The sequence below is a fragment of the Felis catus genome, chromosome A1 (assembly GCF_018350175.1).
Source record: "Felis catus isolate Fca126 chromosome A1, F.catus_Fca126_mat1.0, whole genome shotgun sequence".
Taxonomy (NCBI): Eukaryota; Metazoa; Chordata; class Mammalia; order Carnivora; family Felidae; genus Felis; species Felis catus.
The window spans coordinates 227,665,269-227,689,991 of record NC_058368.1 but is presented as its reverse complement, the minus strand read 5'-3'; the positions used below and the strand labels follow the sequence as shown (position 1 = coordinate 227,689,991).

At 44.6% G+C, this 24,723-nt stretch overlaps 1 protein-coding gene across 8 annotated transcripts in view; it reads left to right on the top strand.

Moving 5' to 3' along the window:
- TRIO (trio Rho guanine nucleotide exchange factor) overlaps positions 1-24,723 on the top strand; it is a 354,620-nt gene that overhangs the window by 163,907 nt on the left and 165,990 nt on the right. For 7 of the 8 annotated variants that reach the window (XM_023239465.2, XM_045038713.1, XM_045038715.1 and 4 more), the window contains exons 9-10: positions 2,702-2,932; positions 17,876-17,998. In XM_023239465.2, coding sequence (XP_023095233.2) covers positions 2,702-2,932; positions 17,876-17,998 — 354 coding nt within the window. Of the gene's footprint in view, positions 1-2,701; positions 2,933-3,246; positions 3,381-17,875; positions 17,999-24,723 lie in introns of those variants that run through there. The other variant, XM_045038718.1, reaches the window with a different exon arrangement.

Sequence of the window (24,723 nt, the reverse complement as noted above, 5' to 3'; positions counted from 1 at the left end):
ACACTTCACCTCCTAAATATCTTTCTTTCCTCGAAGCCCCCTCAATGGTTTTTACTTCTGTATATTAGCCACTCCTATTTGTAGGCAAGGCTGGGAAGTGCAGTGTTATAGCTGGGGTTTGGCCATTCCTGACTATTGGGGATTGGCTGTCAAGGAGGGGCCATTGGACTTCGAGGAGGCAGCTATCAGTTTCTGCCATGCCTCTGATCTAGATCTTTCTAAAACATGTCATACCAGATCATATGCTCTGTATGTTTCTTGACTTATGTTAATTATAAGGGGTAAAACTTAGAGGAAATACGTATAAGGAATTCTTGCTGGCCTCTGTAGAATGTGAAATGTGACTTTTGAGGTACTGATTTTCAGTCCTAAGAGAAGCTGCACCCCCAAAGATTAGCAAAACATCTTCTGATGCCAGCTGGAATAAAATGTGTGAATAATCTATCTTCAAATAAGATTTATGTGTGTGTGTTATATAAATCACATATATGCTACAATATCAATTAGAGACAAAGGTAATTTGTAATAAAATGTCTTTTAGTCTATAAATGCCTAAGTACATGCACAATAGAAGAAGAAATTAGATATTCAGATTGTTATCTATGCTGGCCATAGATAAAAAACTGTTGTGAATATAGCAAATGCAGACTGGACACATGTTATACTGGTAACTACAATATTGGCATTATCGCGCTATAACTTTGGAATGGTAAGTGGCTTTTATAAAGTTCCAAAGAAAACCAAGCACTGCCTATTAACGAGATTTGTTTTGATTAACATGGTAATTGCATTCCTGGAAAAATCAGTGTATGTTAGAGTGGTCCAAAAAAGAAGAAGAAGAAGGAGAAGGAGGAGGAGGGGGAGGGAGAGGAGGAGGAGGAGGAAGAGAAGAAAGAAGAAGGAGAAGAAAGAACCTTCATGAGTATATGTTAAATGGGGCCTAGCCCCGATAATGAGTGGGACAGGTCTTCATTTAGACGTGACATCCTGCCTCTTTGGATCCTTCACAATGAGTCCCTTCCTCGAAATCCATCATGATGCCTCCCTCTCCAAAGTCATTGTATCAAAAATGTCCATGCAAGTTTTAGTGACTCCTGGGGCTGGGGACAAAGGCCTGTTTTTAGAAGACTTACATTACCAGTTTTTGTTTTTACGTGTGCCTGATACTAAGTGGTTTAGTTGGTTCTTTTTTACCTGTCATCTTTGGTTATGTCTCGTTGACTGGTTTTTGCTATCTTGATACGTTAGATCAGTTTCACTCTATGAAGGCTGACAACCCGCCTTCATGAGGAATAGTCAGCACCTCCAACCGAGGTCTCAAAATCAGGTCTTAGAAATCAAACACGTTTCCATTCCAGCACAACTTGTAAGCGGATGAAAGGAAATTCATAGGCCTCATGCTGGCCACCTGTTCTGGGTGGCCAGGAGCTTCCTGTGTGGGTCTGTCCCATCTACCTCCTCCTTTGAACCCTGCTTGTATCTGTTAACAAAGCTCTGGTCTGCTGCTTCTCCTAGTAGAAACCATTGAGGCTTTCAGATTCAGAAATATCTGAGCAGAGAGACCATGCTGATGAGGACTTACGTGAAAAACCCCCTGAATCACAGCCTTGTTACTTTGTGTGCCGCGCGTCCTTCTTACTGTCTGATCTCATATTTTTTCTACCACATCTGACATAGTCATTCATAAGTCTTAAGAACCACTTAAATTTGAAAAATACATAGTGCTTTTCTTTCCACATTCCACTTTTATCTTTGCTTATTTCCTTGGTTTGTCTGAATGCTTTCACTTAATTGTAATTTGGTAGTTAGCTGCCATAATATAGAAATAACATTGAAATCCCTTTTAAAAATAGCATTTTAATTAAAATATCTTTTAAGCTCATGAATCAAATAAAAACAGCATTTTAAAAGTTTTATTCTGGGAGCGCCTGGGTGGCTCAGTCGGTTGGGCGTCCGACTTCGGCTCAGGTCATGATCTCACGGTCCGTGAGTTGGAGCCCCGCGTCGGGCTCTGTGCTGATAGCTCAGAGCCTGGACCCTGTTTCAGATTCTGTGTCTCCCTCTCTCTCTGACCTTCCCCCATTCATGCTCTGTCTCTCTCTGTCTCAAAAATGAATAAACGTTAAAAAAAAATTAAAAAAAAAATAAAAGTTTTATTCTGTGAAGTAAAATTGCTATCCAGCTACGTCAGAAAGTTTAAGTACATATTTTTTGCCAAGGGCTAGATTATGGATAAATCTTTTTAACTGAAGTTTCAAGATTCTGTGTTAAAACTTTGCTCGACTGTGATTGTTTAATTCTAACATAACCTCTCAAGAGAAAAATACTAATTTAAAATTTTAATTTCGAGATAACCCAGCAATGCAATTTACATCAACTGACTTATACCATTTAAGGCAAAATACTATGTTTATTCATCAAGAATGGCATCTCCTAGAATGTTGTATGAAAATGACCATTCTTTTATGTTAAGTCCGTGTTCTACCACGTTTGGTCCTGCAGCATCATCGTTGCAGGACTGATGGATTTACTTTAAATTTTATTTTGTTCTGTACAAAACATGCCAGTGAGTAACACGACGGTCTACCTTTGCGTGTGAGTGTACGCGAGGGTGTCCGCACCCGCACGCGGGACGGGGCTGGGCTCGCGGCCTGGGGAAAGCCGCGAACCTCGGATAATCGCCCGTGTGTTTCGTGGGCAGGTGAGCCAGGACGGGAAGTCGCTCCTCGACAAGCTCCAGCGGCCGCTGACTCCCGGCAGCTCCGACTCCCTGACGGCCTCCGCCAACTACTCCAAGGCGGTGCACCACGTCCTCGACGTCATCCACGAGGTGCTGCACCACCAGCGGCAGCTCGAAAACATCTGGCAGCACCGCAAGGTCCGGCTGCACCAGCGGCTGCAGCTCTGTGTCTTCCAGCAGGACGTGCAGCAGGTCAGTTTCAGGTCATGCTCTTCCGCGTGGGGGGACACGTGGGGGAGTCCCCGCGAGCGCACGTCCTACTGGGCGTGTCCGTGCTGACAGGGTGCCGAGCCGCTACAGACGGGAGGTGGAAGGAAAAGGGTGCACACGCGCGTGCGCACACACGCACACGGCCGCTTTTCTCTCCACGAGCGGCCGTGGTTTTGAGAAGGCTAGCTCCGGCTTCTGCCAGCCACCGTCTGACTTCCGCAGAACGTGCGAGGTGGGGCGGGGCCTCGGCTGGAGACTCCCACTGGTGTTCTCGAAACAGGTCATTTCCAGTTCCTTTTACTTGTGAGAATAATGCCGGTGGCGCTTACACCCGGATGCCGGCACGGTTGAGGATTTGTCCGCTCCCTGATGACCTAGGCAGAAAGCTAACGGTGCCTCTCTTCCCGCTTGGTAGATGGTGCGCTCCAAGGTACACAGTATGTGCTCAATAAATAGTTGTCTAGTTGAGGGAAAGTGGAGTTTTAGGACTGTTAATTTCTAAGCAGTTTTCACCTTTTTTGTTGTTATTGTTACAAAAATAACAGTAAGTCTAGTCCCCACACTGGTTGTGCCGTTGTTGTGGAGTAAAGAGGATCGTGCTGCTTCCAGGGTTTTGAGAGTTAAAGCTGTGGTAGCATATAAAATATGATACAGCTTTAGAGATGAACAAGATAAACGCTGTGTCCTTGCCCTAAAACCGAGGGAAGCCAGGGTGTGGATGAGGTGTGGACACGGGGGGTGAGGACTTCGGAGGCACGCGAGGAAGCCTGTGGCATTCAGTGGAGTTGGTGTGATGCCACAGCGATGGGTCTGGAGCAAAACCTCCCTCTCTTCCCTGGGCCCCCGGGAGCGTTGCTCAGACACGTACAGGCTCAGATTTCACTCTTCCCAAGCGTCTTCCGAAGGCCAGTGGGCTGAGGTGGTGGAAAGTCGTGCTGTGTTCTCATGAACACGTAGATTCTCCATGTTTTATTGACCATCGTTCTTCATGTCATGTGAGTCTGGTGAGTTCAGAATACTTTCAATTGCTCTGTAATTGAAAATTTTCACATACAACGCTTTGATTCCACTTGTGGGTTTTGAGTTCCCTGAAGATTGCATATACCAAGTCTCAGAAACGATCACTTTGATGTTATTCATGCTTCTTGCCAGTGTTATTTTAATCAAAGAGGATAATTGCCAGGGAAAGAATTTAGAGCAAGGAGTGAATAGGGAGGAGTCAATGTCAGGGACTTATTTGTGCGAACTGAGGTGCTGTGGTCAAAGCATAAATATTAGCTTCTCCTAATTGTTTAAAAACATTCACCTACCGTGAAATGTTAATAGTTTAAATGTAATCATTAAAGGATTTTCCCCACTCACCTCTCTGTCCCTTGGATCACGTATTCGTTACCCATCCATGGACCAACATACCTTCCCTGAAGCAGCCCCAGGGGCTCTCCCTCCCGCGTCATCCCCAGCTCTGGTGGCTCCGTGGGGCACCAGGCACCTGAGAATAGGCCCCTGGACGGTTTATGGTGGGGGATTTGGGAGGCCCCTTTGGGAAGAGGCTGAGGAGTGTAGCCATCTGATTCAGCACCAGGTACCTGATGCCCTTGAATCTGAAAACAGCAAACATTAAATCTTCTATGTAGAAAGGTAATTATGATAATTATGAGACCAGTTCTTTAAGCTAGATTTTTTTTCTCCAGCATCAGTAGATTGGGTTGGATGTCAGCAGGGGAAAGTGTTTTGCAATACACATAAGGCATATGTGGTCCTATTAGCATTCCATAGAAAATAGATAATTGCTCTTTAAGGGAAACGTTCTTTTGATAAAATGATCTGGAATGGTCTGGACTTGTTATGCAAACAGGAAATTGCTGTGTAGGCTTGACCTGTGGAGCACGAAGTAGAGTTGATAAGATTAAGCAAAGCAAGCACTTTTACCTGGAAGGAGTTGTATGATGTCAGAACCAGAAATGTGTTTCTGAAATTCCAGCAGTTACAACACGTGGACATTGTTGCTATATTGAGCAAACAGTAGGAGAGGTAAGCTGAGAATAAATGGGAAAAAAATAGTAGTCCTTTAGAAGGCGTTGTCAGCAGAAGGTAAATGTGTAAAGATGAAAAACAAAATCCGTAAAAGCATAAGCCAGTTAGATACCACAAGTGGTTTTTGCCTGGTTGTTTTGAGTGATGAAAAAGCATCTGTAAATACTGCTGAGAGATAAAAAGAGCAGCTAACTGCACAATAGGTGTGGAATGATGCTATCTTTTTATGGAAACAATCCTCTAAAACAACCCTCTGAAAGAGTTTGGAAAATATTTGAAACAGAAACCAGACTGTCAACAGCGTGTTCTCAAGGAAGGGCAGGGGGACAGTGGGCATGGGGAGTTTGGTCTTTAAAACATGAATAATTTTGGGTTAGTGGCTAGCTGTTTTTGTAATAAGCCAAGGGAATTGGGTAATTCCTGTATGGAAGGTGTTTCAGGTACCCAGGTGCCGAGGTGCGGGGAGGTGAAGCTACCGTAGCCTGGCCCCCACCACTTGTCCAGTCAGAGAATGGAGGAGAGGACTGGGGTGAGGTCAGATGTACATGCTAGCTGCTGACAGGGAGAAACCTTTGTCATTATTAACCTAAAAATAAAAGAAGGGGCACCTGGGTGGCTCAGTCGGTCGAGCATCTGGCTCTTGATTTTGGCTCAGGTCACGATCCCAGGGTATCCAGCCTCACATCAGGCCCCACATCACTGAGTGGGGAGCCTGCTTAAGGTTCTCTTTCTCTCTCTCTCTCTCTCTCTCTCTTTCCCTTTCCCGCTGCCCCTGTCTCCCACTCACGCTCTCTCAATCTCTCTCTCTAAAAATTAAATGAAAAATGAAATCAGTACTCGGCCACATTTCACGATGATCAAGTAACACATGTATTCTGTCGCCTCACGTTTCCCATTAGAGTGACCCTCAGGATGGTTGGTTGATGGATGGTTGTGTTACTGCTGACCAGTGTTCTTAAGGGTCGGGTACGCTTTAGTTTGCTCTAAACAAGGTCGTTTTTGCTGTGTTTGTTCAAATGGGATGTTGCTTGTGGAAGGATGTGGTGTGCTCTCAGCCCCCTTGTCCTGCTCACTGTCACCCCGCCTGCCTTTTGGATTGGTGCCATTTAGCGACTCCAACAAGTTGGATGAGGTGAATGGGCCCAGAACTTTCCCGAAGCAGGCTGTCCTCCCCAAAGAGGCCCCTGAGGTGGAGACATCTCCTGAAAAACTGCCTGCCCCCGTCCACGTGGTCAGTAGCCCTTTCTGTGTGCGAGCATTACCCCCTCTGAGTTATTTCTTGGAAGAACTCCCTGCAGGTTGATGGGGGGCCATTAGTGAATATTCTGAGAAAACGATGAAGCAAATCTAGTCTCTTCTGGATTCTGGTCATCCACATTTCATTCTTCTTTTCAAAATATCTTAATCTAACATGTGACACTCAGAGATACAGAGGTAACTGTTGGATGGGTTGAAGCTCCTTTTCTTGAGGAATCGTAGTCCAGTGAGAGCCGACCATTTGGTAGCCTGATAGATCATATCATAGCATGCTCAGATTTAGTGTCGTGTGTCTGGTTATCGTCAGGTGTAATTTTGCTAAGGCGTAAATGTGAGTCCTGCCTACGAAAGTGTTAGCTGGAGTGGGGAGTAAATGCAGCTAGCCACCCTCATGCATGTTATCTGCCTGCCTTGTACTTGCATTTTAAGGGTGAATGTCTATGCTTTAATGATTCGTGCAGATGTGGGGGTTCCAGGGAGCTTTGTCCATGTCTGTCTCAAACGTCAAGGGTCTGGCATAGAGGGAAGATGAAGAGTCCTGTAATAGAGATGCGAGTAACCGTTGCTTGGGTACCATGACAGTCTTCACGGGAGAGGTGGGGTTTGAGCTGATCCTTGAAGGATGGGTTAGAAAGTCCATAGGCCGAGGGTTGGGCAGCGGGAACTGCAGTGAGATCAGAGATGTAGAAGGGCATGGCCTGTGCAGAGAGCAGCCGGGTGTGGGTGGAGTGGAGTGGTGTGGAGGTGTGAGAAGGGGCAGGTGCTGAAAAGGTGACCTCATGATGACAGCTTGGGACTTGTTTCTGTAAGCTGTGGGACGCCAGTGAAGGGATGCAGTGGACTTTGGCTGACTGCTGTAAATTGATGCCAGGGCCTGAAGTGACTTGTGAGTGGCCGTGAGGCTTACGCGAGGGACACCTGTGTGTCTTTCCCCTCTTACTGCTCACAGCCACCTGTTGAGCTAATGCTCTCCCCGCTTCACTGAGTTCACAGCAGGAAGGGCCCATGTGCTGTGCACTTGAACTTGATGCTGTGGGCAGTGGGGGGTGGATGACATGATCCTGCATGTGTTAGAAAGATCGGCCTGGTTGCAGTGTGGTGAGCAAGTTGGAGGGAGCGAGACTCCAGTTGAGGGACAGGGTAGGTCCTATTGTGGACATCCAAGCAAGTCACGGAGAACTCCCAGCGAGCAGAAGTGTAAAGTCCATGGGCCAGCGATCTGCATTTTATTCACTGGTGTTTCCTAAGTGTCTGGGATACAGTTTGGTATTTGTTGAATGAGTGAATGAGTGGGCAGATGAAGAAACTTAAGGAATTACCCAGTTTTGCTAATTAAAGATTCTTTGGGGTTAAAAGTTTGTTCATTTATTCTGGAACGGGTGAGGATTGGCCTTATATTGGAACCAAGTGATCTAACCAGGAGATCTGCTTGAAGGAGCAGGAGCTTTGCTTGATAGTGAGAACTTGGGAGTGGCTGAGGAAGTACATGGGAATTCTGCTAATGTGGTGAGGTCTCTAGTAAAAATTTTGGCCACTTGAATGCAAAATGGGGATCTTGAATGCAGCAAGGTGGGGAAATCAGGACATGCCATAAAGACAAAGAGGTTTCAGGTCTGCAGAGAAGCTATTTTTCTGGTTTGCCTTGGGTCTTTGGCTACTATCCTTCTGTCAGGAGAAGCCATCTTATTGTGAAGCTTGACTTAGGAGTTCTTGGTTGGCATCACCTACGGTGGACCTAGCTTTTAAGTGAAGGTTTCTGAACCTCATTGTCTTTTGCTCATTAATTTAAGTCAGGAGGCTCGGTTTTTCTTGTCCCACTCACCAGAATCATTGTATAGCCCCAGCTATTTAATATTCTCCTCTGTTTATGTTCCCACGCTCCCAGTTTTGATTGTGGCTCCTGATAAGCATGGTTAGAGGATTGCCATCTTTTCTGAGAGTTTCTCCATTGGAATTAGGGAGTACTGGAGGGTAAGTGTTTGGTTAGGGATCGGGAGCCAGCTGGGGACAGATAGAGCCTGATGCTGATCTTCCTGGTGGGTTTAAAGCCAGCTTTCATTACCTTTTGTCATGGTGAACACTGGAGAGACTTGACCTTGAGAGGAATCTTAGTAAGCAAGCTTGGAAGGAGCTTGAAAGCTCAATGGTGGGAGTTAAAAGGTGGGGAATGGTTGGATCTCTTTCCCCAAAGCAGATATAATACAAGACTCCAGGAGCCCAGGGGCCTGGGGCAAATCGGAAGTGAGGAGGGAGCAGAGGTCATCAAGCCCTTGAGGACTCATGCACTCAGGAGCAGGCAGAACCAGGAAACCCTAGGCACCTTGAGACTTCCTTTTATCCACTGCCAGCCACATTGCCAGGGTCCCAGAGGGGAAAGTGCCCAGGGATTAGCTGGACAGGGTCTGTTGCATGCATGCAAATGTGTGTATGTTTGTGCATTTTATAGTTCAATAACTAGGCATAAGTTATTAAGCTATACATAATTACTTTAGTGTCAGAGATTAAGATCTGGACATAGGAAGATTTGGGTGGGGGGGTAACTTTGGACTATTTTATATTCATTTCCAAAGAATGGGCAAGATAAAAGGATTAGCCAGTGTTGACAGACTGATGGTTTGGTTGGACTTTGATGGGAATATCCAAAGCGAGACTATTTATATGAATAATAACCTACCTACCACCTTCCTTCCTCCTTCCTTTCCTTCCTCAGCTTGTTTCCTTTAAGAGATTTCATGTACTTATGTAATTAAAAGTAGGGTACTAACCATGAGAACTGGTGATTTATATATTTTTAGAAGATAGATGGGTTGGTAGATGACATAAAAGTTTAAAATTCTGTCCACTCCTTTTTTTAAAAATTTTTTTTTAAATTTTAATTCCAGTATAGTTAACAGTGTCATGTTAGTTTCAGGTATACAATATAGTCATTCAACAATTCTATACATTACCTAGCACTCATCGTGCTAAGTGCACTCCTTAATCCCCTTCACCTGTTTCACCCATCCCCCCCCCCCCCCAACCCCTGTGGTCAGGTAACCATCAGTTTGTTCTCTATAGTTAAGAGTCTGTTTCTTGGTTTCTCTCTCCCTCCCCCCCTCCCCCCCCCCTTTTCCCTCTGCTCATTTGTTTTGTTTCTTTAATTCCATGTATGAGTGAAATCATATGGTACTTGTCTTTCTCTGACTTTCTTTGCTTACCATTTTACTCTGTAGCTGTATCCATCTTGTGGCAAATGGCAAGATTTCATTCTTATGGTTGGATAATATTCCATTGTATATGCCACCTCTTCTTTGTTTACCAATGGACACTTGGCTGCTTCCATAGTTTGGCTATTATAAATAATGCTGCAATAAACATACGGGTGTATATATCCCTTTGAATTAGTGTTTTTGTATTGTTAAATAACCCAGTACTGCAATTACTGGATCGTAGGGCAGTCCCATTTTTAACTTTTTGAGGAACCTCCATACTCTTTTCCACAGTAGCTGCACCAGTTTGCATTCCCACCAGTAGTGCAAGAGAGTTCCTTTTTCTCCACATCTTTGCCAACACTTACTGTTTTTTGTGTTTTTTATTTTAGTCATTCTGACCTGTGTGAGGTCATATCTCATTGTAGTTTTGATTTGCATTTCCCTGATGATGCGTGACGTTGAGTATCTTTTCATGTGTCTGTCAGCCATCTGTATGTCTGTTCATATCTTTTGCCCATTTCTAGTTGGATTATTTGGTTTTGGGTGTTGAATTGTCTAAGTTCTCTATATATTTTGGATACTGACCCTTTATTGGGTATGTCATTTGCAAATATCTTCTCATTCCATAGGGTTGCCCTTTAGTGCTGCTGATTGTTTCCTTCACTGAGCACAAGCTATTTATTTTGGTGTAGTCCCAATAGATTATTTTTGCTTTTATTTCCCTTGCCTCAGGAGATATAGCTAGAAGAATGTTGCTGTGGCCAGTGTTACAGACATCACTGCCTATGTTGTCTTCTAGGATTTTTATGGTTTCAGGTCTCACACTTAGCTCTTTCATCCCCCCACACCCTTTGTGGGCCCTTCTCCATTGATTTCACCCATGTTCCCTGGTAGCCAAGGAAGTGTACATGGAGCACATGTTCCTGACATACCATACGCTCTTAGATTGCTTAAGCAAAAGTAGCTCTTGCAACACAGGGCATTTTGGTTCTGTATTTGCTGTAATATTTGCTGTATATTTGTGTAGCTTGCTGAGGTTTTTTGTTTATTTAAATGGCTTATTTTTCCAAGTGAGCGTTAGGCTTATAGTATATTTTGGAATGTTATAGAAACTATATATATTTTTTTAAAGTTTATTTTGAGAGAGAGAGAGAATGAATGAATGAATGAATGAATGAATGAATGAATCCCAAGCAGGCTCCATGCTGTCAGCATAGAACTCAGTGTGGGGCTTGAACTCTTAAACTGTGAGATCATGACCTGAGCCAAAGCCTAGAGTCAGACCCTTAATTGACCGAGCCACCCCACCCAGACGCCTCTAGAAATCATATTTTTTGAAGAAGATCTTCCCGTATTAAGAACAATTGTATAGCTTTTTAGAGCAAACTTAATTCTAATTTTGAAATGCAGTGGGGGCACCTGGGTGGCGCAGTCGGTTAAGCGTCCGACTTCAGCCAGGTCACGATCTCGCGGTCCGTGAGTTCGAGCCCCGCGTCAGGCTCTGGGCTGATGGCTCAGAGCCTGGAGCCTGTTTCTGATTCTGTGTCTCCCCCTCTCTCTGCCCCTCCCCTGTTCATGCTCTGTCTCTCTCTGTCCCAAAAATAAATAAACGTTAAAACCAGCTTAAAACAAAACAAAACAAACAAAAAAAATTTTTTGAAATGCAGTGAATGAAGAAACAGTTCTTGGCTCCAGTGGAGAGAAATAAAGAAATGGGAGAACCATGCTTATTGTCAGGTAGCTGTGAATACTGGACCTAAAAAGTTCCCCCTCTTCCCTCAGTCCTCAAAAGCCCAGAGATGCGTGTTGACTTGTGTCTCTCGTGTCACTGTGGGAGTTGTGCCACGCACATCATAGAATTTAGAGCCAGAAGCCCTTGTGATCTTGTCAGGCCAAGCTCCTTATTTTCCGGGTAATAAAACTGAGCCTTAAAAAAGTCCAGTGACTTGACCAAAGCTCCAGGGAGCCCAGTGGTTTTTTAACTGCTTCACTGCTCTTGACCTGAGGAGGATGGTTCACTTCTGAGCGAATCAAAGAGTAAAATTACATTGACGTGTTACTTAAGGAGGACTATCTAAGGGGGGCTTTTCAGGCTGGGGAAGGGCTTTCTAGAAGCTGCGGTTGCCCACCACTGTGAGGAGTTCGGTTAGTCCCCTTGGGAGTGGATAAATTGGGAGGGAGAGGGCAGGGGAGAGAGCCCATCTGCACCTACTGCTTCTAGCAGTCTTGAGCCCAGCTCCTCATGGCTGCCCGGCTTGTCTGTTCTAATCCTGTTCCTGCCCGAGCAGGTGGTCAGCTGGCCTGGCCTCTGCTGGAAAGGGAAGAACGTGACTAAGATACTGTTCCAGGTACAAGGTGCTCTGAGCTTCAGGAAAAACAGTACTTGGCAGACTAAGAGGATGAGGATGGGAAATTCAGTAATGTAAACTCAGAGTGTTCCTTCATTTGTGATTTCACTTTGTGGGTAAGTTTCATTAATAATATTATATTGGATGTCCTCACAGTGATGCTAAACACCAGGCTTTCTTAAAAACATCCTCTAAGGGAACGCCTCCTTTTCTGTCTCCTGCCTACGTTTAGCAGATTTGCAATGACGTTGCTTAATCGGCCAGTCTTTGTTATAATCATTAAAATACCGTGGATTTGACCATCAAGAAAGGTCTGATCTAAATAATTGTTTTAGGAGCACTTATTTTAAAATAACACTAGAAAAATAAAAAACCACCCAACACTAGAAACACAGTATGTCTGTTTCTAGATTGGCATCCTCCGTGGTTTAAATGAAAACCAACAGTGGTTGAAGAAGGAAATAACTACATGGAACTGGGATAATTTTGGTTTTATAGGGAATGTAGGATGGGCAGGGAGGAAATTAATATTTTGCCACTTGAAAAATCTGACCATCTATATCTGTATATCTATATCGATATATATATATGTATATATGGACACATTGAGAGTATTTTAGAACTACCTTGGTTTTTCACTTGCTTCGTGTATTTGTGTTTTGTAAACTGAATAAGTGTGACTTAGAAGGAGTTCTCATTATTATGACAGAAAACATTTCTTCACTGATTATGTCTCTTCCCAGTGGTAGCTGGAATTGACAGGTATCTGGATACTTTCCCAGATACCTGGGACTACTCTTTGGATCCCAGGTTCCCAGTAAAACTAGACTGGCTTCATGTGTTCCTGGTTGTTTTACGTCTGAGGTCTTCTCTAGTTTTCACAGCCAGCCTAGAGTTGGAACTCTGATTTTAGAAATACTTTTCAGTGTTCATGCAGTGTCTACAAACCGTGATGTAACATAACGTAATGACGGGTCAGAGCCTCAGTTAGAGGCTGTAAAGAACTGTGACTGAATCTGTTTTCTAGGTCTTCTTTCTTGGGCAAGTCACTTCGCTTCTCTGAGCCCCCATTTCTTGTTGAAGAGGGCCAATAATAAAAATCCAGTCTCTACATTTGTAGCCCTTGGGGATAGATGTGTTTGGGGTTAAGAATTTTTGAAACTTGAGGAAGAGGACAGAGTGCATGCACTGTGTGATACAGGACACTCTGATGGGGTCTGGGCTGCCCCCCTGTAATCTGAAGTAAAAGCATGGAGATTTCTGCAGCCAAATGTACAAGGACTCACTGCAGGGACTGAGGTCTTAATGCCAAATGAATTTTTGGGACCAACGTTTGGAAAAAAAATTTAGAATTTCAGAGCTCTTTAAACTTTGTGTGTGTGTGTGTGGATAAGGGATTATGGACCTGCATGTATTACCCAAGCTTAGCATGGAATAATCTCTCAATAAATGATACTGCTGGCTGTGACGTGATGTGTGGTCATGTTAGAAGGCTACTCCAGTCAGTATTTGAAATAAACACTTATGCATTTTAAAGGAAAAATGTCTTCATATTGGTCTTCATGTTGCCTGTTGTTGAGACATAGGTTTATGAGAATCAGTTTCTTCTGGTGAGGGTGTAGTATTTATTCACAAATTGTTAAAAAAAAAAAAAGCAGTCATTATTAGAAATAGCAATCCATGGGACATCTGGATGGCTCTGTCAGTTGAGCGTCTCAATCTTGATTTTGACTCAGGTCATGATCTCAGGGTGGTGGGATCAAGTCCCGCATCGGGCTCCGCACTAAGCATGGAACCCACTTGGGATTCTCTCTCCCTCTCTCTGTGCCCCTCCTCCCCTCGCACTTGCACGCTCACTCTCTCTGTTTCTAATAGTAATAATAAAAAAAATAGTAAACCGTGAAACTGCGAATATTAGGTAGTGGGGGCTCGTCACAGAAAATCACATGTTGTACAAAATGGCCAGAACTCTGCCATGTGAGTTGGGGGATAGGTGCCAGTGGCCAGTTCCCATGACCTTTGACTGAGGGTTGGCACTGTTTGTTGTCCATTATAACACGATCATTTCATCAGAGGTCATTTGTCCAGGAGCCTCCCCACTGCCATTCGCCAACAAAAACAGTTCTTTCTTTCCAGACCTCATTGTGCCACCTGTCTTACACCTGAGCCAACTCAAGAGGCATATGGACCAGAGGTTAAGGGATTGGACCCTCGGTCCAGACTTCCTGGGTCTGAGTCCCCAGATTGGCTCCACCTGGTAGTTGAGGATCCTTGGTCCTGTGTCTTCATCTGTGAAATGGGGATATGATGTGCCTCCCCTACCCCAGCTCACCGTGTGGATTGATGGCTTAGGGTGCACATAGGTCAATGCGTGCTGCAACAGCAGGTTTTCAACCGCGATATGATGATTAAGAAGTGAACAGAATCATACTTGCTGTCATCATGATCTATTCTGTAATTACAAACAGGGAGTTAAGCTACACAATCTGTCAGGTTTCCTCCACATCTGACATTTTGACTTGGATGCTGAGACCTTATCTGTGTTGTGTTGGTGGCTCACTTCGGAGTGACCTTGACATTGGGGCTGTCACCGTGTCCATTAGAGGGCACCGATGTACAGAGGAAGGAGCTCGCACCACATCCTCCGAGCTGAGAGCAAGGTGCGTTGGCCTCCCAGCTTTGTTATCCTGCCCAGGGACCAGGTAGACTGTGGGAAGGCGTCACTTGGGTCCTTTTCCTGCAGTCTAGCCACAGAGCAGCAAAGCCTGGGCCGGGGTTTGAGGGATTTCTAGGGTTGGGGTCACAAGACAAATGACAGCTGCCGGCCATAGCTCAGGTCAGGGAGGCGGCTGGCTGGACTAAGTTGATGAAACCCCTGATTTGCAAATATTTTTGTGTTTTAAATGGAAGAGATTCCACAAGCATGTCTTTGAAATGCTCTTTGGACATGTGTATTGATTCAGGATTCCTTGGCAACCTGGGAAATGTTCTCCAACTTCTAAAAGAAGCCAAAGCCTTGTGGGGGAATTTGGTTTCGAACACCAGCTGGATTTCACAAGTGTCTGCCACTTTTTCTTTTTTTAAGTGCTTGGCATTTGTACACCTTCTTTGAATTACTTTCGTGTTTGTTGGAAATATATCTTCACCTGGTATTTACAATTCTGTCTAAAAGAACCACTAATAAAAGAAAAATTGTAACCCTGAGTTGGTTATGCTTCCTGACTTTTCTTAGGCTTAAAAAACAAATTTTTATATTTTTAAAATTCTGTATTTTGCTTCCTCAGCCCTTTCTACCAAATAATGTTTACCTTTTACTTTTTGAAATTGTGCCTTTATTTCAAGTCTGTATTGAGTTACCAGTAATCAGGTTGCTGCTTACTAGTGGCTCAAATTTTCTTTCTTTTTTTTCTTTAATTTTTTTAACATTTGAGAGAGACAGAGTGTGGGGGAGGGGAAGAGAGCGAGGGAGTCACAGAATCCGAAGCAGGTTCCAGGCTCCAAGCTGTCAGCACAGAGCCCGATGCAGGGCTCGAACTCACCAACCGTGAGATCATGACCTGAGCCAAAGTCGGATGCTTAACCGACAGAGCCACCCAGACACCCCTCAGATTTTCTTTTAAGAGTAAAGGTGAAGAATATAAGGAATATACTGTAGCTAAAAAGAAAACTCTCTTAGCCCTTCATACAGATCTGATAGGCAGATTGGCTATAGCATAGGTATTACTTACATTTCTTTGAGTTCTTTTCAAGCTTAAAATATTTGATCCTTGTCTTCTGCATGGTTTTGGCTTCCTGCCCAGAGGCATATTCCATCCTTTGAGGCTAAAATGTCTTGAAGTTGTCAGTGGACATTTCTTGGGAGTGGATCTGTGTTTGATAATATATATTAAGAGACTCATGTAAACAACTCAGCGGCTTATGTCTTCCTTGAAGTCAGGCGTGAATGTGGCACTACTTACTAATGGTAGTACTAACGTGTGTTTTCTCTCTTTTGTCTCAAGAAAGGAAAATAATGTGCTAAGCGCACTAATTAAAAAACAATGGATAGGGGCACTTGGCTGACTCAGTCGGTAGAGCGTTTGACTCTTGATCTCCTGGTCGTGAGTCTGAGCCCCATGTGGTTTAAGGGTGCGGATGTCACGCGTGCTGTGTGTTCACCACGTTGGTACTGGTGTGCTTAACGGAGATCTCGCTGAATACTCACAACTCCCCATTATTATCAGCACTGAGCACTGGGGAAGCTTCTTGTCCAGAAAACGATAGAGAAACTTGCCCAACAACACACAGCTCGACCCCAGGTGTGCAGCCGGGGCTAGAAATGAAGGGTAGAATCGAGAGCTTTCAGGAGGACTGGGAGTGAGGTAACAGAGTACATGTAGATCCACTAAGAATTGCTCTGATAGTGTGACCCCAGGTGGCTGGCAGATTGGTGGTGTTGACGAAAGAGCTCAGAAATGAGCTGTAGTAATAAGGTAAATGTGTAGCTTTAGCACTTGCTGGAAGGCTTGGCCTCTGTGCCTCGCCCCACCTCCTCCACGTACATACACGTCTGCTCATCTTATAGGGTACGTAAGAGGGCCGCCGGCGAGTTATTCAGGTTTGCAAGCTGTTTTATGTTCACGTGCTACTAACTTTGCTAAACTCTATGCAGAAAGGGCCCTCAGTCAGACCCTTGGCTTCTGACGGTCACAGGTTTGGAGCAATGGATAATAGATCCAGTTGTCCCTGCACAACTGGCCCTTACCAGCTGCCTCTTTTTTTTTTTTTTTTTTTTAAGAGATCTGTCTGCACAGCTGATCTCTAGTGCAGGTAGCAAAGGGCAAGGGACCCTTTTCATAGCAATGAAGCCCAAGTTAAGGCCCCTTTTATTTTGCCATTAGTGCCATGACTAGTCTGCTTCTAGGTTTTCCTCCAGACCACTGTTCTGGCGATACATTTCCCAGTTGGTTCTTCAGTCACAGATAGTTTTGATCCATATTCTTCGTTACCATAGTTACTAAATGTGAAGTATGGGGAGTGGCCAGTACGTTAACAAATGTATTCAAATATTTAAATATCTTGTATCTAAAGTTTTAGTTTTTAGTGAAAGATGTCACTGACCTATTTTTTGCTAGTTATCTTTTCTCCATCAGAAAGAGGCGAAGCAGGGGCGGGCGCCTGGGTGGCTCAGTCGGTTAAGCCTCCAACTCTTGATTTTGGTTCAGGTCATGATCTCACGGTTTGTGAGCTTGAGCCCCGTGTTGAGCTCTGCTCTGACAAATGTGGAGCCTGCTTGAGATTCTTTCCCTCTCCCTTCCACCCCGTCCCCGCAAATAAATAAATAAACTAAAAAAATGAGGCAAAGTGTACATTTGATGGTAGTGTAAGTATTTTTTTAGATTTTGTTTTTTAGATATTGTCAGGTTTCTTTGTGGTTTTTCAAGTATAGGAACCAATGAACTATGCTCTAGGCCGACTCTGAACCTGAAAACATCATGTCACACTGCCTACCTTGTACTCCCTTTCTTTATATAGTGGATGCCAACTTGCAAGAACTTTTAAGTAATTAAATTCATGGAGTGTTTAGCTTTCCCAACAGCTTAGTAGTTTACAGAATAAATTATCCTCAAAGACGGGGACAGAGGCATTTAAGTGTTTTGTTTTCTTAGGTTTTACTTCTGTGTTTTCAGGGTTCTAAAGAAGAGACAGAAAAACATTAACTCTGTAGTTAAACTTGAATCGCCTGAGTTGTGAAGCTTTGAGCCTTGTAAAAATGTTAAGCTAAACTGGTTGTCTGTGGCTTGATAACCACTATCTTATCCAAAACCTACTCAGTTTTGGAGGCTCTGTCATGCATAAAATGAGGTGAGATTTAATCATTATGGCACGTAATGTTTATACAGAGACAGACTTAACGGTTTTACAGTAAGAGCTGTTGAAAATCATGGTGGGAAAACTGATCAGATGTGTTAGTGTCCAACTGCTTCTAGTTTTTTCCCTCTCCTTTGCATCTTGTTATAGTTTTGACAACAGAGTGTATCTTCAGTGGATAGTCCTAACCATCAAACAGGGCAGAACATTGTTTTTATGGCACATGTACCTGTCTTTTATTGTAGGTGCTGGACTGGATTGAGAATCATGGAGAAGCGTTTCTCAGCAAACATACGGGTGTGGGGAAATCACTTCATCGGGCCAGAGCTTTGCAGAAACGCCATGAAGATTTTGAAGAAGTAGCCCAGGTAAAACAGTGGCTTTTATTAGTTCCTCCCCTAAATACCTATGAGCTCGGTTTTGAATTAGTTTTAACCATATCCAAGATAAGTTAGCCTTGGCTAGATATGTTGAAAGGTGATTCAGAAGAGGTGATGCTCAGATCTGAGCGTGAGGTTGTCCTTGCCTATGCAGAAGGATGTGTCGTAAGTGATGTCCCGGATGTTTTTGACGTATTCATTGTACCAGTGTCTATTGACAGCTTGTGAAATTTCAGCGTATAATCAGGCAGTAACAGTTCTGTAACGATGGGCCAGCATTTCTTGCTGCTTATCCACTTCTCTTCAATGTGTGTGTTTAGAAACAGGCGGCAGGGTGTGGAGTGTGTTTAGAGCAGGGGATTTGTGGAGTTGGAGCATTGGTTATAATGCTCACTAGCTGTGTCACTTGGAAAAATCTCTTTACATTTCTAAGATTAACTTCCTTATCTGGAAAGTAGGCACAGTAAAGTCTTCTAGAGAGGAAGTCAGGTATGTATGCGGTAGCATCATATAAAGCACCTAGGCCAGGGCACTCCTACGACTTGTTACTTGGTAAATGTGTTTTTTTGGATTTTTTTTTTTTTTTTTTGCAAGCAGAGTGAAGGAGAAATTGCAATAACGTGACATGTGTGTATGTCTGTTCCATATTAAATGGAAGTTATAAGGAGGTGTGGGGAAAGTTACTTTAAAAAGAAGTCGTCTAGTAAGACACGTCCAGACCGAAGCACGTTGTGGCAAAACTGAGGAACATCGAAGACAAAGTGTAAAATCAAGAAGAGAGAAATGACCAAAGAACCCCAGTGAGAAGGGCTATTAGAAAGACAGCCGACTTCTCACCAGCAACCACAGGTTCTGGAAGTTGGTAGAATAGTCTGGAATTCTAGATCCAGCTGAACTGTCATTCAATGATGAGGATAAAGTGTAGACCGAGAGTGAGAGAGTTTGCTACTCCAGTACTTAACCAGAAGAACTAAAGCATGCAGTTTAGTATTAGTAACACAAGTACCCACTGTAACACGGACACCGCGAGAACAGGGACTTTGTTTTGTTCACTTCTCTATGACTGCAACCCAGGGCAGTGCCCGGCATACTTAGGTGATCAGCAGATAGGTACTGAATGAGTTAGTTAAATGAATAAAAAGGGAAGTATGAAAAGAAAGGACTAGGATCAAGAATGAGCATAGAAATTGGTAAATGTATTTGTAAATCAAAGGATTGACCATGTAGACAACAGATAGTGGGTTTGGGGATTGTTAAAAGCAGAACAGGACTGATGTGTCAGAACACTCTAACATGGGAGATGGAAGGTTCCGAGGGTGGCAGGACCTTCTGCTTACCTGACACTTGTAAACTCAAGTGTGCAGTAGCCACTGACAGCATAGGGATGGAAAGCATCACTTCCTAGTAAGCGTAGGAGGGAAGGAAATACAGAAAACTGGCTGAAAAAAGAAAAATTCACGCGTATGGGTCTGGTGGAAACAAAAGAAACAAGGAAAACAAAAATCATGATCGAAATCACAAAATAAGATGTAGTAACTTGTTCATAAGTATCGGTAATTACAGTAAATGCAAAATAGATTTTACCATTTTACTTTTGTTAAGAGACAAAAGATTGATTATCTCTTAAAAATCTTGCTGTATGTTTTTTTCAGAGAGCACACCTAATGCATAAGTACCCAGGAAATTTGGAAGTATATAACCTGTTAGAGAAAGGTCCGCCAGGCAAATATTAACCAAAATAAAACTGATTTAGGGATATTAATATTATGCAAATAGGCTGGAAAGCCTGAAAACATTATTAGAAAGGAAGAGATTCTTCCCTTATAAAAGGAAGAGTGTCAGTATACGTCCAGCAGCATGGTCTCTTCTGTAAGTCACAGTAGGAGTAAACTGTGGCCGTGTGTCCACAGGCTTTGCACGACAGAGCGTTCGGGTCCATACTCATTTGGGAAACTGAATCTGGGACTGAGTTACGGGATAATAAAACAGTCTGCACTTAAGTCTTGTTCAGTGGAATGCCTTTAACAAGTTGCCTTCTTTACACATCCTCACATAGGAAATAAAAGTGCCAATCCCAACATTTCTGCTTTCCTCATCTCAAGAGATGAGCCAGAGGAGATTGTGTGTCCAGCAGCCTTGCCAAACCAAGAGGCACTTTTGGAGCGTTTTTCTTGTCTGTTTTGTTTGTGGCGTCCCTACCTCATGCCTGTTGGAAAATATTTCACCTTCGTCTTACAGCAGAAGAAATGTGGAAAATGTGCTTTTATCTCCCCTTCGTGTTTTCTGTGAGATAAGCTACTGCCGTGGCCGACGTGGTTTGGGGATGGATAGGAAGGTTGTGTCATATGAACGGAGACTTGGGGCCCCAAAGAAAGTTGGAGGCAGAACTGCCAACAGCCAGGCTCTGGAGATGGGGACCCCCCCCTAACCCCCAAATAGTATGGTCACCCGTGATGGCAGGCTGGGCTGTCCCGAGCTTGCTCTGACGGGGACAGTGGTTCACCAAATGTTCCCGTGTGACCGGCACCCCATCAACCCTTCTCCCTCCAGTTCCTGTGCCGCCTTCCATTCTAAATTACACAAGTCTCTTGTGTGGGTGACATTACTCTACTTTTCATGGTAAACTCATTTCCTTGGGTCTAGGTCACCATCAGAGCTGTGAACACAGGTTCTCAGGGGGCAGCAAGAGTGAGCAGACTTCCTTTGTAGAGAACGTTTCTACCCAAAGGTTTCTAGGGCAGGCCAAGGGCTAAAGTAGCACCTTAGCTGTGGTCTGCTTTTTACTCCTCAGAGAGAGGCTCCTGCCTCTACCCAGCTGAGTCCCAGTCCTTCCCTATCACTGCTCATTGTCCCTGGGACTCTAAGGGGCACCCTACTCACTCCCCCTTACACTGAAAGTGCTTAACAACCCAGATCTGAGCTGTGCTTCAAAAGAAACCTTAAATATACTTCTGTTCACTTTGCAAACATCTGCACCCACTCTCCCTCCCTCTGGAGGGCTACTGCCCATGCGTCAGGCACTCTGACAGCCACAGGGTGTGGGGGACAGAGGGTGGGTAGCAGCAGGCCAGAGCAGGTGCTTCTGAATAGGCATGGCCACCTGTCAGAGGCCTTTCCCTGGCAGTTGTTGATGTCTAAGCAGACACCTGCAGTTTGTAAAATTCAGCTTGGTGACAGAAGGAGAAGATAGTAGAAGCAGTCATGGGGGACATCAGGTAGGTGGGACTATTGAGCAGCACCACCATGTGGCCAGCAAGGTTGGAGGCTGGGCTGGGGCTTGGGGAGCCGTGTGCAGACTGCCGACCTCTTCTGTCTGTGGGCCTCTCTCTCTTGCCCACCTGCCGCTGGGTGCAGGCTCTGAGCTCCACCCTGAGCATGGCCACGTCCCCGTGTGTCCGCTCTCTACTGTCTCCACCCACTGCCATTACATGGGCCCTTCAATTATGACCTCTTTTCCTGGCATCTCCAACTTCTCCCTCTTTTAGTTCTTTCTGTCCCTAAATATTTATAGGCCCTCCCCTCTCTTGAAGAACATCACTTGATTCTTCTGTATTTTTTAGCTACCAGGTGGCTTTAGAAGTGCGTTGTGCCACTTTGCTGTGCCTGCTTGTCTCCCGCGGCCTCCTGCAGCCCAGCCCTACCTGTCCCTGATAAAACTGCACGCACGGCCGTGCTGCGGGCATTCAGCAGGCTTTCGTGGTTGACCGGGAACTGGGACCCAACCACTTATGTAATTCCCCTCCACTCGCTTTAGAGGGAGATCTCTGGTCTGTCGTGTCCACAAATGTGTGGCAACTTCTCGTTCTGTGACAGGCTCTAGGGAGATGGTAGTGGAGGTCGAGGGTCCGGGGCGTGGCAGCCATGTGCGTAGAGACATGATAAATTTCAGAGGAAACCCCGCGAACCATTTCAGAGTAGCTCTAAAAGTAGTTTGCTCTGCCTCTGAGTACACCATCAGGCCATGTAGGTAGAGGGACGGCCCCGTGTGATTAAGAACTGGCCACAAATAAAATGGGGGGGCGGTGCATAAGATCTGGAGATATAGGGTGGACTTCTTTTTCTGGCCCCTGCACCGTGGTTAATAAAGATTGCTTTTTACTATTATTTGAAGCCAGAAGACCTCTTGGCTGCGAGACAGCTCCATAAGGAGCCTGGCTTTGTTAAGACCGTGTGCAGTGGATTTGGTCTGGACACACACAGACGGTGGCCTTGGTATCGAAGCAGAACTACACGTTGTGTGTGTAGCTTCATTCATTGAGGCTTTCTGGCTCTTCCCAAGGAACTACCTCCTCGGTCTTGCTGCAGCACTGGGAGTGAGGGCCCTGGAGGGAGCTCTACCACCTTTTCTTCTCTGCCCTCCCCTCTTTGATGGATTTCTGTCCAAACAAATTACAACAGAAGCGATTACGGCAGAGACCTAAGTTTATATTTATATTTTTATTTATATTTATATTTTTATATTTATGTATTTTGGGGGCAGGATGGCCTTTGGAGGCACCTTAAATATGGGAGCAGAGGTATTGTTAGTGCTTAACAAGGGGCCATGTTTCACTTTCTGGAACATTTTCACAAAAGTAAAACCATTCGGGGAGGTTTAGGGAGAAGAGACTTCCTTTTTGCACTTGCTCTGTACTTGTTCAAGGTTGACTACGTTGTTCTTAGGGTCGTGTTTTGAAGGGTCCTTTGTGGGATGAATTCTAAATGGTCTTTAGAGCTCTAGAATTAGCAATTTATGTAATACACTTTTCGTACAGTCAACTTCTTCAAAACGCTGACTTGAGGCATACAATGAAGTAACGTAACCAGACCCGAAAAGGAAGTGGTGAAAGTCGTACGGTTGAATTCATTTAAAACATACTAAACATAGATTTATTATGGAGAACAATTCTGGTGTTCCGGGAAGGAGGAACCTGAGAGGAGGGTCGGATTAGCTTGGTGGAAATGGGTTGCACAGCCTGGCACAGCGTCTGCAGGCACCAGGCTCCACCTCGGGAGCCCTCGGCTGGGGCTTTGTTTCAGGCACCAGGGTCACAGCAAGAGGCACGAGGATCAGTTTTGCCAGCACTCTGGCAGAGGCTGGAACCTCCTCTCTACTGATGTGAAGATCCACTCCTCCTCCGGTTGTACAGCGATCGTGAGTAGGTATTTCTTCTTGCCGACGCATTTCCAGGGTGGCGCGTGCAGCACGTCGCAGCTCATCTTCACGCAGGAGCTTTAAAGAAGAAATCCACGCTTTCCATACGAAGCTCTCTGAAGATGACTGTGCAAAGGGAGATGCTCTTTGGCAGGCGTTTTCTCTTTTACCTTCTAAGTGGGTATTCAAGTTAGCATGCCTTTTTAGATTTCAGAAGCTGTGATTACAACAGCCAGTCAAGCCCAGAAAACTCTGGTTCAAGGAAGAAGCCGGTTTGGGGAGCACAGATGTCTTGGATGCGATTAGTAAATCTCTGGCACGGCGTCTTCCCACGGGTGTCTGTCCTGCGAGCTTACACTGCCTTCCCTCCCGTGTGCTTACCTCCCGAGATTCAGATCGCCTTCCGAAGGTGTAGCCTGTCGTGATCGTGTTCTCCATGAAGCCGATTCTGTCAACAACTTTATATGTGCCGTGGAATCATCTCGTCTTCCAGGATCAGGAAGTGTAACATTTAGGAAAGCAGGAGACATTACATTTGGGCAAGATTTTCTGCAGATTATCAGGTGCATTCTCCCGATTCCCTGGTCGCTTCTGAACTCATGGTCCTCTTTTGCGGATACCTGGTCCTTAGCATGTGAATACACAGAATGCTTCCACGTTTTTAGCATATGCCCTAAATTTCTGATTGGCTACAGTTAGTGGATGCTTGCTCCTGTACACGAGGCTGCCATCTTGCTGTGTGATTGTTTTGAAACATAAGATGTAGTGTTTTCTCTTTTAAAATAAATTAGTAGTGGAGAATTTAGGGCTGGTGTCTACTATCAGGGGTTTCTTTCAGGCTGGCATGTGCTTACAAGATCTCCAATTTCCCTTTTAAAAACACTTCTTAGCTTTATTAATGCCTCCACCGCTTTCATGACCATGGGCAAGTTCCTCAATCTACCCAAGCCTCAGTTTTCCTACCTGTAAAACAATAATTGCTACCTTCACCAGGTAGCTGGGATAAGACTGCATAAACAATATGCCTGGCACTCAGCAGGTGCTCATGTGTCAGTTCCTTGCCTAGAACCTTCCCCTTTTCTGCTCCCCACAGAATTGTTTCTCTGGTAAAACGCTAGCACGTGTAGATAGCAGTCAGTAGCTGCTTTTTTGCTGTACCTAAATATACGGCATATAGACTTTTTCGGTTCTGCTCTTAGCGTTATGAGTTTGATCATGTTGTAGTGCATTTCAGCTCCGTATCACCTGTTTGGCCGGGGTGGGGGGCAGGCTTGTGTCCTGTGCTTTGATTCCCGGGACTTATGGGCCGATTAAACAATTAAGGACACTGGGGTTTTTAGTACGGATTGTAGATGTACTGGCTCACCATTCTTGTTTATCACATTATTATAAAAGACCTCGAGAGTTTTCCATATGCATACTTTGTTGTTTTTTAAAACAAAAGAAATGGAATAGAAGTGTTTATTCCTTGAAATGAGATCAAGAAAACCCATCTTTTTCACTGGATTCTATGTAAATGTCGCCTCTGGCCATCTTCTGGTAGTCCCAGACTGTTGCAGTCAAGGGTCTGTAGGGAAAG